The sequence below is a fragment of the Gopherus evgoodei genome, chromosome 3 (assembly GCF_007399415.2).
Source record: "Gopherus evgoodei ecotype Sinaloan lineage chromosome 3, rGopEvg1_v1.p, whole genome shotgun sequence".
Lineage (NCBI taxonomy): Eukaryota > Metazoa > Chordata > Testudines > Testudinidae > Gopherus > Gopherus evgoodei.
This window is the reverse complement of record NC_044324.1, coordinates 83,713,222-83,728,852: the sequence shown is the minus strand read 5'-3', so window position 1 is coordinate 83,728,852 and position 15,631 is coordinate 83,713,222. Positions and strand designations below refer to the sequence as shown.

Below are 15,631 nucleotides of genomic sequence, written 5' to 3'. Positions count from 1 at the left end.
ATTTCATAATTCAGTAGCACAGGAAATAGTTTTGTGTATGGAATGAGTAAAATATTGTGACTCAACACAGCAACAATGAACAACTTTTTGTGTGGACTTTTTAATAATCTATTTTCCTAATGTTTAAAAGATTAAAGATCAGAAAACTACTAAAAAGCAAAATTCCTAATTTTCTCTTTTATCTTTCTCTCCCTTTTATCTTGGTCCTCTGAAACAACAGTATTTTTTCTCCTCCAAAAAATAATCCTTCCTCTATAGATGTGCTGTGAATACAACAAAGTTTAGCTTTCATTTGAAATCATGAGGTTTTAATATTTTTTGTGCACTGAAAAACTTTACTGGAACAAAACAAGGAAAAATGGCAACAGAATGGGATTTTTTTAATCTGCAGTATCTTTGCTATAATGCTATGGTAGTGCGTCTGACTATGTAAATAATCAATTAAATGACCATTACTTTGGCACTCTTCTCTTTGATCCTGTGTGCACATTATTAAAGGCCATATTCTGGGAGCCTTACCCATACTGAATAGTTCCTTACTCCTTGAGTATTGCCATTAAAACCAATGGGACTGCTCAAGAATAAAGTGGTATTACCTATGAATAAAGGTGCCAGAATCTGACCCAAGACCTACCTACCTTTAAATAAAAAATAAAGAGGGCTGTGTGCACATCTATATGTGTTGTGCAAGCACCATCTTTAAAAGAGTGGGGATTGTTTAATGAAGTAAGCAAAACTAATATTTGAGTAGAATGCTGAATGTATATCTGATTTAACAGAATTATTGATGGGTAAATGTTTTTATTTTCTGATTCCCAGATCTGTATATTCTGGTACATAAGCTATCAACCAAATGAGCTGTGTTAAGTATCCAGATGCCAGAACCATTTTTATATAATAAAGTGACTAAAGGGTAATTTTTTCCTCTCTTTCCTTTCCCATAGGAAAGGGTGATATTATCAGAATCTGAAATTGTACCACTCGATACAAGAAATTGTCCTTTTCCTTCAGTAAAAAAGTAGTGAAATGGGAGTTATGGTTTTGTTCTCTCAGTTAAAGTCATCTCAGACATTTCTTCACCTGCTGTGAGCTTGTAAAACTGCAGTCATACAGTAAGATGCTTTCCAGATAAATGTGGAGTCCTCTCAAGTATGGGCGTCATACGTGTCTCTAAACTGCATTGCCATATGCCAACAAATACATAGTGTCAGTGATAATGGGCATAGAACTCTGGGTCAGAGTGATTATGCTTCTTCGAAATATTTGTATATGGTAGTTGGAAGAAAACTGGGCACCAGAAAGCATTATTAGAAATATTGCCAAGTGATCACTGTGTTTCATTATGATTGATCACTGTGTTTTCTTTCACTCCCCAAGATGACTATTGTTGTTCGTTGTTTTTAGAGATGGTAATGGGTTGACTTTTATATGTTAATAACGTCTTGTAAAAGCCTATTTTTGATCTCTTCTGTGTTTTATTCAGTCTTGAACATATTTCCTTGGGATGCCCCCATATTTTGTGATGTAGGAAACCTTTTCTTGTTTATAATTGCATATACACTCTAACTGTGCTCAGCTGATCAAAGCTGCTTTGCATGGGCAAGAATCTGTTTTATTAGACTGTTTGTTTATATTAGTTGCACTGTACTTCGAGTAATAAAATGCTGCTGAGTACGCAGTCATTTCCTCAATAAGAACTGCACTTCAGCTTTAATGAATCTGTTCCTGGATGTCAAGGTATTTTTACATTAACACCCTTTTACAGTCAGTAAACTAAGTACACAAAGGTGTTGAAAAGAGGTAAGAAGTGCTGCTCTTATATAGCATGGAAGTTTTCAAACTATGGACCGCCAGCAGTCTATGGAGAGGCACCTGGTTATGTGGAGCCGGCTTCTTTTTGTTTTCAGCTGGTAAATTGCATTAAAGGGAGTTAAAATATATATAAAATATTTTCCTAATATTGCTCTTTCATGTAAACAATGTTCTTATTGCCATAGGGCTGTTATGCAGTTGTGAATGGAAGCTAAAGGCAATCTGTCTGTTGAAGATGTGATTCACACTGAAAAAGTTTGGGAAACCATATTATGGCATGTGTGGGAGAGGCAGATTTAGTGTACAAATATGCCAAATACAGTAGTTAAATAGTGGAAAACTTAGAGCACAGAGGTATAATAAGATGGCCCCCTTTTCTGTTGTAGCCAACTTCACTGTAATTGAAATTACAATTTGTATGTTATTATATGTTGAAACAATTTGGGACTTCCATTTTGCTGTACTGTAAATGGACTTTCTTTGTATCCAGGTTCACTAAGCAGGGTGGACTGTACTTGAAAATGAGACAACTGGGTTGCTATGGTTACCTGTGGATAATGTAACAACAGATTGCTTGTTTGGAATTTTTTTTTGTCTGCTTGTAATTTACTTTTTTGGGTTTCTTGACTATTCTTCAATAGGAGGCCTTGTAAAGTTCTGGGCAGCAATACTGGCAACTTCCAAAGCACAGCAGCTTTTGTTCCGCATCATAGATAGCTTGCTATTGCCACTTGTCGTGTTTCAGCAAGACAAAGAGCTGCCTGCCGTTATGCTGTCTGCCATTCGGGAAAATCTTCCTCTTTATCTTCAGGTAAATATCTGAATTCCTTTATCTGCAAGCAACGTCTTGAACAGCAGTGGAATTTTTTTTCTACAAAAATGCCTTTGATCTCATTTAAATCAAGCACAGGCAGCAGTAGCATTTTTCCTCTTGTGGAGAGGGGGGGAAAAAAGCCACCCCAGTTGGTTCACATCTCCCTGAGTACGTGTAGCAATGATGGAGGATGCCTGATCATTGTGTATAGAGAAGATTTAGCTGACCTGTTGCCAACACTGGCTTGTGAAATGAGGGACTTTTGACACAGCAGATCAAATAAGCATAATGGATAAAGGGACACTGGTTGAGATTAGAAAGCAAACATGTATTTGAAAATATACCTTATTAAATATACCTTAACATTCTAGTTTACTAAGAGTTAGATCATTTTAAATGTTTATTTTTTTTACTGTTTGTTGTATTTGTGTACTTTCTTAGAAAACCCTGTTGTTATCTCAGTAGTTTTACAGTGGATTTGGTCCAGTCATTGGTTCCAGTATTGGTTGTAGTCTGTTTCCCTCTGACCCTCTGCACATTCTCATTTACTCTCACAATGCTGTAAGGTTTATTGGAAGTGCAGGAGGTTGTTTAGAATGGAGTGAAGGAGAGAAAAGACCTGTTTTTAAAATAAATAATTAAATGTGCATATTTCTGTAAAATGCTTTTTTACAGTCCCTCAAAACCTAACTTTGAGCATAAACTTCTTGCTACTGTCCTTAAAAGCAACTAAGTAATACAAGGCAGTAATTAAATTCAGAGATTGTGGTGACATTGTAGACATCCCACAGCTTTCTTCCTTTATCCAAAAGTCATATTGTGATTGATGGCATGTCATAGTAAAATTAATGTGACTATATAGTGACATAGCAGTATATGTCTTAGTTCTTTGCTGGTTAGTGGGAATTTTGAGACGCTGTCTACACCTTGTGACCATCTTTAAGCTGATATTACTATAGAATGTGGCTGCCTGCTTGCTAAGTGATATTTCATCCATAGAGTATATTACACTGGTGCTCTGTAGTCTGTGCTGAAAACCAATAGGCTTCTGGGTGTAGTTTTCAGATAATGGTTTTCTATAAAGTCCTAGATGGTTGGGTCCTAGCTCCCTGGCAGTGCTTAATTTGTACCAGCGCTGAACCCCAGCACCTCTGGGCTTGCTGCATCAGTTACAAATGTAAAAAAAATTGCCGGAGCCCCGGCACCTCTTTCATTACAAATTAAGCAGTGTTCCCTGGTTTCGTTCCCTGACACAGTCCTTATTGAGCTCCCCCTGCAGGACACTCCCTGCGCAGCTGAGTGTGGACCTATCTGCTGGATCCTTGAGCTTTTGAGCACCCTGCCCTGAAATTGGTCAGACTCCAGGCATTGTCTCTGTCCTCTAGCCTCACTCCTTGAATGCTGACTTTCTGCTAGTACCCATTTATGAAAGTGGGACCCCACAATCCACTTGCCCTAGGTTGCAAGACCAGTGCTGCCCCCCCCCTTCCAATCTCCACAGTAGCTTAAGCACACCTTATCCCAGATCTCTACCATAGTGGATAGTCCAGTTTAAAGTTTAGCCTTTCTGGGGCACATGACAATGAGGCTTTGCAAAGTACACATGCTGTATTCATAACGAGAGCCTAGAGACTTACAGGTCCATGCAAAAAACCTGCATTCAAAACCCTTCCCTCCTTTGCCCCCTCACTACTCCAAGATGTCTTTGAGTTTGTAGCCAGTCCCTTCAGGGGTCAAGTCAGGAGTCCCTGGACTTGACCCATCTGACTCAGTCTTCTCTCCCTGGTCATGCATTCTCCTTGTTGACGCCTGTAAGCAAGTTTGAGCTGGTCTGGCAGTCAAAAGATTCCCTCTAAACCAGAAACCACGTCCCGTTGTATGCGCAGCATCTGAGTTTTTAACAGCCAGTCCTAATGCCTGATTTTTTTGTTCTCCTTCTGGGGATTTTCCATTCCTCTGCAGACAATCTAAGGAAAACCAGTTTCCGTAGGCTTGAACTATCCCATTGTTTCTAAGGTGCTCTTACTCTTTGTGGCTATGCATGCTAATGACTCTCCATTGTTACTGGTCTGGGAGAGATGTGCCAGCAGTGCTGGTAACAAGTGGCTGATTCCAAATACAATGAATTTCATAAAATCCACCTAAATTCCTAAGTTTGTATGTAGACAGATTTGCCAAACCATTATGCTCCCCATGTGATACTATTGGAGTTGCAACTGGCAAATTACTCAAGGCAACAGGGCCCTGATTTAAAAAGAAGGGGGCTAGTGACCTGGCTGTCTTCCTAAGGGGTCCTCAACTCTGGAACTTCCCTAACTTATACTGGCAAAGCCCAGCTCTTTTAGGGATATGGCAAAGCTCCTCTCTTTCTCCACCCCTCCTTTTTTTCTTTTGATTTTCTGTGTTGTGAGTACTTTGAGGGCTACAGCATGAATAGGTGTGGTTTATTAGTATCTCAGGTAAGTATTATTGTGGGAGTTCATTATGATCACTGTGATGTGTTCTACCCCAAACTGTAGGTATGTTTTAAAGAGACGAAAATAAATATCAGGTATATCTAGGGTGCCCATTGCATATGCCTGAATGCCATGTGCATAAATTAAGAACTGCATTAAGATTGGCCATAGTGTGTTTTGTTGGTTTGTCTCAATTACACTTACTCCATTTATTTTATTTTATTTTATTTTAGTTAGCTGCTTAAATAAATGTGAGCTAAAGAACTTATGTATGAGAGAAATTGATTTGACACCCCCACACCCATTTTGTCCACTTAGCCACCATTAACTGGAAGCGAGAACACCATATAGTCAGGAATAATTTGAGCTTTGTATAAGCATATAAAATAGCTGCAGCTGCAGTTTTGCTGATAAGGGTAGAAATTGGAGGAACCATGAGAGTGGATGAAAGTGTGGATAGCTGACTTGGGATAGGGGTGTTCCCAATTATGAGTTTTTGTTGATATGATACTAGGAGCTGCTTGCTGATGTTAGGAAAATTTTTAGTTTACAAGGGGTTACTGAGTTACGCACTTTGTTCTGTGCAACCTATTAAAACATGTGTCCGAGTGCATGAGTTGGAGAAGTTCAGAGAGGTTTTCTACGAGCTGGGAGGCTGACACTCAACTCCCCAGCAGCTAGGAGGAAGGCTGGCCATCAGAAACCTACCATTGACCACTCAACACCATCTCAGACTTTTAGTAACTGTATCTGGGTTGTTCTAAATTGTTGCTATTTTAGATGTGTGCTTTGGACTCAATAAAAAGGGATTGGGGGCAAAAGCACTTGCGTTTGTACCAATCGTTCGTCAGAAGAGGAGCTGAAGAAAAGATAGTTACCAATAGATTTGGGTTCAGAAAACCCTAAGTAACATGTACACATCTTGAGGGGTTCCTGATACCCAGGGTCCATTCTCCACTACATTCAGGATACTTACTAGAGATTTTTTAGTGTTCCCTAATTAATCCAGCCTTCTCAGGCTTGCTGAGGCCCTGGCATCACTCCACAGTTTCAAACTGGTAATTTTTGTTTTCTTAAGAGGTGCTGAAGGAAGGTTGTTTCTTCTACCATTGTACAGACTGTTCTTGTGACAGCTGATGACCTAGGAAATGCTGTAGTTAATAATTTGATAGGATTTGTTGTCAAAGTTGTGTGCAGAGTGGTTAAATGTCAGACATTAGAAAGTAAGGCGCCAAACAAATGAATGGATGGCCATTTTAAAGTTTTTATGGCACTGTTTTTAATTGTGAGATGAGGAGGCAAGGCATATAACATCCAACATTAGGCATTTTATTCCTTTGGAAACATTGTTATAGATGGTTTTATGTACTAGTGAATTGCTGACGTTTATTACTGGGAATCCGAAAATCGTTCTGATTGCTGATAAAATGGATTTAGAAAATGATTTGGAGGAGCATTGGTATAATTTGCCAACAGTGATGAAGGTAACAGTGTTTGTGCACTAAAACTATTATTTCCAAATTTAGTGGTATAAATATCTTACAGAATATGATGTATGTATGTGGAATGAATATGTATTTTATATATATATATAGGGGCCCATAGTGTCCTCTGTTCAAATTATCAGTATTATTTCTATTTAAATACAGAAGTGTTATAAGAGCTTCATCCTGAAAGGCACTGTGCATGCGCAGCTTCTGTTGTCTTTAATGGAATTGAACATGCTCAGCATCTCTCAAGGGAAAGCCTTCATCTCTATTGTACTGTACTGTCAGAGATCTGAAGAAGTTCAGTACCGCATTTCGTGAATTATAGCATGTGTTTAATAGGCACTATACAACATTAATTGGTGAATAGATTTATTCTATCAGCAGGACTGACATTATATGTCATCATTAGACAGTTTGGTGTTTCTGCAGTGAATAGTACCAGCAGTCCATACTAAAAGGTCTTTCTCTCTTCATAGGTGATTGACAGATAGATGGATGAATCAATCAGAAGAAAGAAGCATTTCCTGGCACAAAGTGTCCCTGCTGTTAGTGCACACAGAAATCTATTGCCACTCTGCTTAAGCGAGGAGATGATGCTGGCATGCACGTCTCCTCAGGAGACTTTTTTTTTCTTTCTTCAGAAGATGCCTGAAAAACATGATAAAAATGGAGAAAAATAAGGCAGCCTTTATCAACATTCTTTGTAATGCCTATCTGCTGTATAAAGAATGTCTGTGTGTCTGAAATGGATGAGGTCAAACCTCCAGTCCCAAACCCAATCAGCTGCAGTCTAGCAATGTAGGTTCGTCCTCTCCTTCACACAAGTGGGCAGGTTCCAAGCTAACTTCTGACAGGATCTACCAAAAGAAGATAGTACCCATTCTTGTATATGCTTCGTAGGCCACTGGTGGTATGAATACTTCTCCAAGTGACCTGACAGAGCTTTTGCTCAATCCACTTCGCCACTTAGGATATGGAGCTGCCAAATACCTCAGTGAAGTCAAAGTCTCTGATGCTACTGCATCAACTCTCTATCTTGGCCTCCATGGAGATCCTGTCTTCTCTAAACACTATAAGAGCAAGAAGTACTCTTTGTCACCAAACAAAGAGCCCTATATTGCACAACAATTCTGACATGCCTTTGTGTGGGAAAAAAAATCAAAGCTTCTCTCTCAGAAGGTTTGAGGAGGCAGGAGAAATTAATTCAGCATCCTCTTCGGGGTCTGATGACTCTTCAGTGAGGCGCTTTAAAGAAGAAGACATGAGCCACCTAATGAGATCAGTGCCCTAGACTTGACTGAGGATTCTGCTACCACAGATAAGTGTTTTTTCCTGATGCTCACAAAAAGAAAGGTGTTTTCGCACTATTTCCAATCTAAAGTAAAGGTCCGTGAGAGGGAAGACCCACTCAGGAGGTGATAAACTTCCTCTGCCAAAAAGCATATAATACTCTCCCCTAAGGAGAAGACTGGTCTGAGCGCCTTTCTAAAAATAGACTCCCATATTACTGGGTGAGCTACAAAATCATATATGTCTTTGAAGAGGTAGCTTTATCTGATCCATCAAACAGGAAAATGGAAGCATCTTTAGGAAGGTATTTGATTCAGGAACGAGAGGCTTCAGCACAATTCTAAATAAATCTTTTGTCACCAGAGTTCTTTTTGTTTGGGTGTCAAGACAGATAGCTCTATCTTTTCATAAAATAATTAAAGAAAAATGAAAAATAACTTAAATCATATTTTTTTGGCTACTGATGACCTAGAATCAGTGATGCTACTTCAACTTTGTCAACATTTTTTGTTAAATTTTTAGCCAGTGAACATGTCACTGAACTTCAGAACAATCGCTTCCATTCCTGTCATTCAGTAAACGCACACTTTTTGGTATTGTCTTTGTTAGGATGGTTAAATATGTTTAGAAGCAGAATTACTCATTTCGTAAGAATAAGAAAACATACTATCAGCCAAGTGGATTATTCTTGTCTTTTCACCTGGCTGCTCTGAGAATTTGCCTTGTTTCTCTTAAGCTCAAGGAGCGTTCCCTCATCTAATCCTTTAATAATAATAGTTAATGTTGTTAATATTATTATTTCTTCAGCCTGTGGAAAGGAGAAGCTGTAAACAAGTGTATCCTATACTCCCAAGTTATGTGGTGTTCTTCCTGTCCCTCCGCTCAGCTAGATGAATGTCTTTTCTCTCCTGTTTCTAGTGTTGAAGCATTCTGGAGACTTGAGAGTAATCTTAGATTGCAGATAACTGTGCTAGTTTTTGGAATAAAGAATTTCAATATAGAATCTCTTAAGTCCTATTAACAGCTGTGCTACAAGAAGCAATCTTCCATGTACATCTAGTGCAGCATCTCATGAGAAGATACAAGACCATAATAAATAAGCTTCAGTAACAACCTGCATGTATTTCACATAAGACGCACTTAAAACATTCTTTCAGTGGTATTTGGGCTATCCTCAGGCAAAAGCTATCTGTCAGACAGGTCCTTAAGCTCCTTGGTTTTTGAGTTTCTGGATTTCTCTCTTCCCTGAGAATGAAATCAAAATATCTGTTCTCCAGAAAAATAACTCTCAATTCCAGAAAACGTCAAGACCTCCCAATTTGTTTGATCAACCTATTAGTGAGAATTCCAAGGAAGTTTCTGGTTTCTGAGTGCACTCTCCATTATGACACTTTGTGACTGGATAGGGCTATCTTTTTTCCCCCTCTGACTCATCCTTCTTCCTGTCAGTCACCAGTGAAGGGAGGAGGACCCATTGGGATGGACCTACTCTCACAGAAACCTATTACACAGGTAGGGGATTTTTTTTTCACAGCTACATGTATATATTAATTTCACTAAAAACATTATTCAGCTCACTCATTGGGCAGACATTTGCTGCCTAGTTTATTCACTGTGTTTTTTAATGGGTTTTGGTTACAACATGACCAATGTAAAAAGCAATCTGTAGCAGGCTTTACACTGCTACAATTTTTCTTACATATGTCTAATGATTTTTCACCTTACTCTGTAAAATAAACCACCACGAGGAAAGAGGCAGCAAGAAAAGAAGCAATAATGAATTATTGCATAGTCTCTTGACACCACCGTCGTGAGCTTCTTTAGGGAACTAACTTTGTTCTGATACCTGCCACTGAAATGACTTTTAATTTCTTTTTTCTGCTTTTAATTTTTGTGTGTGGGGGTGTGTATATTTTACATCCAAAATTAGAGCTGGTCTAATTCTTCATTGAGGAAAAATGGTTGTGTTCAAAAATTAAACATTTTCACCAAAAGTTGTTGACATTGAATTGTCTCATTTTTGTATTAAAAAATAATAATCAAGACATCATTTACCATTTTTTTTGTCTTGGGTTTTGGTCAATAATATTTCAATAAGTTTTGTTTAAACTCAATTGAAAAAAAAAATGAGTGACATTGAAATAAAAACAAATTTGAAATTTCAACATTTTTCAGTTTTTACTATTTGTGACCAACTGTCTGCAAAATTTTAAATATAAAAGCATATTTAAATAATATGCTGTGCCAAAAATAACATAGAGCAGATTTTGGAAGCTGAAAAATATTAAAACTTATCTAGACTATGGACCAGAACATTGCTGCTGTGAATTTGGCTCTACCCCTATATAAACTTGGATTGTATACAATATTTTCTTCATTCCCACATATGCCTCTGCCACTGATATAATTTTAGCAGTCAAATTTACAGCTGGCATATTGCCAGGGCAAAGTGAACTTGATGTGATCCTGGTCAGTTTCAGTCTGCATCTTCTTGAGTTGGTATAAGATACGGGTACACTTTTATAGAACTGTTATAGAATCAGCATGATCATTTGGGTAGAACAATAGGTAAGGAAAAACACCTTTGCAGCCCTATTTCATCAACCTTAGTGCCCCCATTAGGAGAAAATGACCAGGTCCTTCCCTGTGTAAAGTGCATCACCAGCTAGGATTGTGTCATTTACACTTGCTTGCTGTAGAAGCACTATAGGAAGAAGTGACAGCACAGTCCTTGCTATAATCCTATCCTGAAGGACTGTCTCACAAGGAAACTCAAAATTGTAGGAAAACAGAACTTTGGCCATCCTGCAGCAAATATAAACTCACTATTACAGTAGTGATCGGAGGCCTCTCTCAGAATTGGTTTTCCATTGATGTTCCCTTCTCTCCGCTGTTTGTTTTCACTTGTAAGGACTTGTCCAGATTAGGGGTACCTGCATCAGTGTAATTAAACATTGTAGGTATACCAATAGATAGCCTGCACCAGTGCAAAGCAGAAAGGTGTGATGTACTCACGATAAGTTGCACTGAAGGAAGCATTGCCTTAAACTGGTACAACAACCTCCCTACCCAAAAATCCAGTATAGCTGGTGTCTAACTCAAACAAACTTGTTTCATGTCATACCCTAACACTCTCCTCTCAGATCTTTATTTTAAGAGTTACTTTTTCTGTTATGTCATTAATAGGAACAATATTTAACTTCACTTGGTGCCTTTCGTATTCCAGTATCACAACGTGCTTTACAAAGCAATGAGATTCCCTAGTTATGCAGGTTTCAGACTGGTAGCCGTGTTTGTCTGCATCAGCAAAAACAACGAGGAGTCCTTGTGGCATCTTAGAGACTAACAAATTTACTTGGGCATAAGCTTTCATGGGCTAAAACCCACTTCATTAGATGCAGTTATGCAGTGAACGTGTGAGCCACAGTTACCATTCTGCATGCAATAGCTCACACACAGCAGTTAGAAGGGGAATGTTGGACACTTATTTATATTTATGCTTGATAATATTTTTTACTTTCCACAGGGCTTGTCCTTTATATGCTGTCAGTCTCAAACTCAAGGTGCCTATTTGAACCAACTGCTAGGAAGCGTTATTCAGCAGTATTTTGGGCGCTTTCTCCCTCCTTCACCATCTTCTCCAGGAATTGGACAGCATCCCATGCTGCTGGCATTATGCAATTCTATTACCATCCCACAGACCTTACATCTGCGGAAGACCACCACGCATGTCATAAAGTAAGGCCTGAAGAAGGACTAAGCCAGTTTGTAGACACCTAGACTTAACTTCCTCCCAAATAATCCATGGGGGGACAATGGTATTATTATTATTATTGTTTATATTGAAGTGCACACACAGTCTTCAGTCTGTATCTGGGCCCCATGTGCTGTGTGTTGCACAACACATAAGAGACAGTCCCTGCTCCAGAGAGCTTTTAATCTAAATTAAATCAAGATGCAATACTTAGCTGTAGCAAACATCAGAAGGTGGTTGATGGTGGGGGAGATGAGGATAAGTGTAATGAGAACACAGATTATACAGACCAGCTAAGAGTATAATTTTCAGTGGCATGTCTTTTTTTGTTTGTTTTTGTTAGATGAATAAACAAGAGCTGTATGAATGTCTACAGGATTTACATTTTTAGTGACTTCTGGGTGAAAAGAGCTCTCATGCCAAATACTGTACGTTATTATGTAGGTTTATTTCAGTTTTATTTTAAATGAGGTTGAAGTGGGAAAAAGATAAAGCAGTGCAAATATTTTTTTTTTTTGGTCTATTACTGAATGTGCAGGCTGGAAAACAGCAGGGAGAATAGAGACTCTGAAATGAACCTTGGTTCAGGACTCAGTTGAATAGTTAATCAGAAATCTTGGACCTTGTGAACTGGGAGCAGACACGATAAAGAACAGAAGAGAAGGCAAATGTCTTACACTGGGGCCATTATTTATTCATTTAAAATTTACCCTTCTTAGCCTCTGAGCATATGCACAGCAGCTTGAATTTAACAATTAAAACACCACAAAACTATCTTAAAGTACTCTTCCCCAAACACCAAATAAACATACTGCCTACTCCCCTCAATCAAATCCTTGAGAAACTTGATACTGTATTGTAACCTCTAATTAATGTGACAGTCTGGCTCACTGATGGGGCACTGGACTGGGAGGCAGAAGATCAGGGTCTACTTACAGCACTGCTGTTGACTCTTACTGTGGGCAAATCATTTCACCACTCAGTGCCTCAGTTACTTAATAGGTAATGTTGGCATAATATTTCCACCCACCTCTGTAAAGTGCTTTGAGATCTACCAATGAGAAACACTTTATAAGTGTTTAGTGAAGGTGTGGTGTTCTAATCTATTACTTATTATTATAGATAGGTCTACTAGCATTGCCTATTATTAAGGTTGTTTGACACTTCCCATTATAAGACCCTCTTTTCAGATGCTTATAAGTTTGCCAAATTTTTAACTTTTGGGCTGAAATTTTCCATGCTGGGTTTTTTCTCAGGTTAAATATATCTGGAAAATTTCAGACAAACGCGAGAACAGGGCTAGGGAAAAATACATTGGCTTGCCCATTTTAAAAAATTCTGGTGACCTTTTCTTTGAGATGCTCTAATGCCTCTATACTTTGAGCCAGGGCTTGAACTTTGGCACTAGGGTGGCTTTTTTGTCAGGAAAAATCCCCCCAAATTTGGCTAAATTATTAGCCATTGGAAAATCACAGTTCACACATGCTCAGTAGAAACTTGCTAGAGCTTCACAGCTAAATTCCCCAAAGATTCCATCCATCCTGGGGCAGAGCATGACTTTCCTTGTGATTGTTCGTCTGGGCTACTTATGGACACTGGAACTTGGAACAGAGATCCTGTCTCTCTTGTGTTCTCAGTACTTTCCCACTGGCTCAGACAGCATGGAGGAAAAAGCTGGTTTATTCTATAGCAGAGAGGACAAGAGCCAGACGGGAGGCATAGGGAATAGATTGGAACAAGGAGCTTTGATGCGAGAGAGAGAAAAAGAAGGATGATAGGAGAGGGGAAACTGGAACAATGGGGTCAGGTAGGGAAGACTGGGGTTTACTGGACAAAGAAACTGGGAGGCAGGTAGGAGAGATGGAGACTGGGAGCCGGTGGGTTGAGGGGTTGAGATCAGACCCAGGGAGCGTCTAGGACTGGTTGGGCTAGGAACCAGGGAGAGTGGAGACTGGGAATAGGGGTGGGTGGGAAACAATTTTCCAGGCCTATTAACATTTTTGAGATTTCAAAAATTTTCCTGTTCCAAAACAGAGATCTTTCCATTTTTTCAATTTATTTATTGGTGGAAAAAAACAGAGAGAGACCCCCACCTTCCACCCCAGAATGCTCAATAGCCTGGTGGTTAGGGCACTCACCTGCGATGTGGGAGAACCAAGTGTAAGTCCATGTTCTCAATCAGACAGAGCAATTACTTGAACCTGGGTCTCCTACACTCCTGAGTTCTCTAACCACTGGACTATTAGTTATTCTGTGGTAGAACACTCTTTCTCTGGTTTTGACCAGAAATTCCATCCTGCACCTGAGAAACAACATTCCCAACAAAAGTTTTGTCAAAACTGATAGGTTCCCGCTAAAAGTTTTGGTTTTAAGGAATCAGCATTTTGTGATTTAACCCATTTCATTGAAAAATTCCTGACCAGCTCTAGCTGAGATGAGGAAGGGAAGAGTTGGAGCAAGGTAGACTAAGGGCTTGCTACATGTAAACCATTTCAGCAGCATTGCTACAGCTGGTTGGCTGTAGCGCTTCAGTGAAGATGAAGGAGTTCTCCCATCAGCGTAGGTAATCCACCTTCCCAGAAGGAGGTAGGTAGGTAGGTTGCTGGGAGAATTCTTCTGTCAACCTAGTGCTGTCTACACTGGATAGTTAGGCCAGTTTAACTGCATTGTTCAGGTGTGTGGAGCAACATAGATATACTGACCTAATTTCCTAGTGTAGACGAGGCTTGAGACAAGTTGAGAAGCCTGGGGAGTAAGATTGACTGTGAGCCAACGGGGATGGGAACAGGGGCTGGAAGAATAGTAGTATGTGATTATGTAATTAAACACTGTATCATAATGCATACACCGGGGGGAGGGGTAAATTAACGTTGTACAGGCTGACAGATCCAGAGGAGTGTGTACTGTAATGCCTTGTACTCAGTTTCACTGGAAGTTTTTGTAATGTTGCACTTAACTGCATGTCTACACTTGGGGCATGTCTACACTTAACATGCTGCAGTGGTGCAGCTGCACCACTTCAGTGTAGGCACTGCCTCCACTGACAGGGGTTCTCCTCTCAGTGCAGGTACTCCACCTCCCCAAGAAGTGGTAGCTAGGTTAAGGGAAGAATTCTAGTGCTGTCTATACTGGCGGTTATGTTGATATAGCTACGTTTCTCAGGTGTAGATTTTTCATATCCCTGAGAGACATGGCTATACCAATGTAAACCAGGCCTTATTCTCCATGGGTAATATTTTTTTTTTAAGCTAGTGTTAGATATCTGGAAAGTTATTTTGTATGCTCCATAACTTATTGTATTACCTGATGAGTAAATGCAATGTTATGTTATTGTACTACATATATTTTCTCTTGAGCTCATAAAATCAAAGGGTTGTCTTTATATTTCAATAAACTCATTCCTAATTTCAGACTAACTATGGCTCAGATTCTTGCATCTTCTTGGTGAAAAACGATAACCAAAGTCATCAAGTTGGAACACTTAAAATGTGCTTGATGTCAAAATTCATTCCTGCCCTAGGGTGTCAGTTACCATTTGTCTTTGTGACCAATTTTATATTTGAGCCTGCTGTATTTATTCTGGCTGAGCAGAGGTAGAGGTTGTCTGTCCCTTTACAATATAATGTTTGCAAAGGCGAAGTAGTAGCAACTGTGTTAATATAACTTCAAACCATATTGGCTGTGAATAGTTAAAGTTCTTAGGGTTTTAGTCAACCAGAAAGCATGTAAGAAATAAAATAAGTGACTAAGAATTCTTAAAATATTTTGGAGGCCTATTTTCAAGGTCACGCTGTTCCAGATACTTTGTCCTTGGAAATGTGGTAGATGTTTCCTGGAAACAAAGGAAAAAGTCAACGTACAAAATAAGAGTTCTGTATGTTTAAGGAGAACAGACAATTGGAGTGGATATCTCAAATGGGGATCTGAGGAGAAGTTTGCCCAGAGCGTATAAATGCAAAGGGTCAAATATGGTGTGGGTTTGAAAAGAGCTTATGCATTTAAGGATATGTCCTTG

The 15,631-nt window shown here is 39.1% G+C and overlaps 1 protein-coding gene across 2 annotated transcripts in view; it reads left to right on the top strand.

Annotated features, from left to right (window-relative positions):
• Window positions 1-15,631, top strand: part of MMS22L (MMS22 like, DNA repair protein) — a 159,169-nt gene that overhangs the window by 134,108 nt on the left and 9,430 nt on the right. For both annotated transcript variants that reach the window (XM_030555976.1, XM_030555977.1), the window contains 2 exons: window positions 2,454-2,623; window positions 11,389-11,600. In XM_030555976.1, coding sequence (XP_030411836.1) covers window positions 2,454-2,623; window positions 11,389-11,600 — 382 coding nt within the window. The remainder of the gene's footprint in view (window positions 1-2,453; window positions 2,624-11,388; window positions 11,601-15,631) is intronic.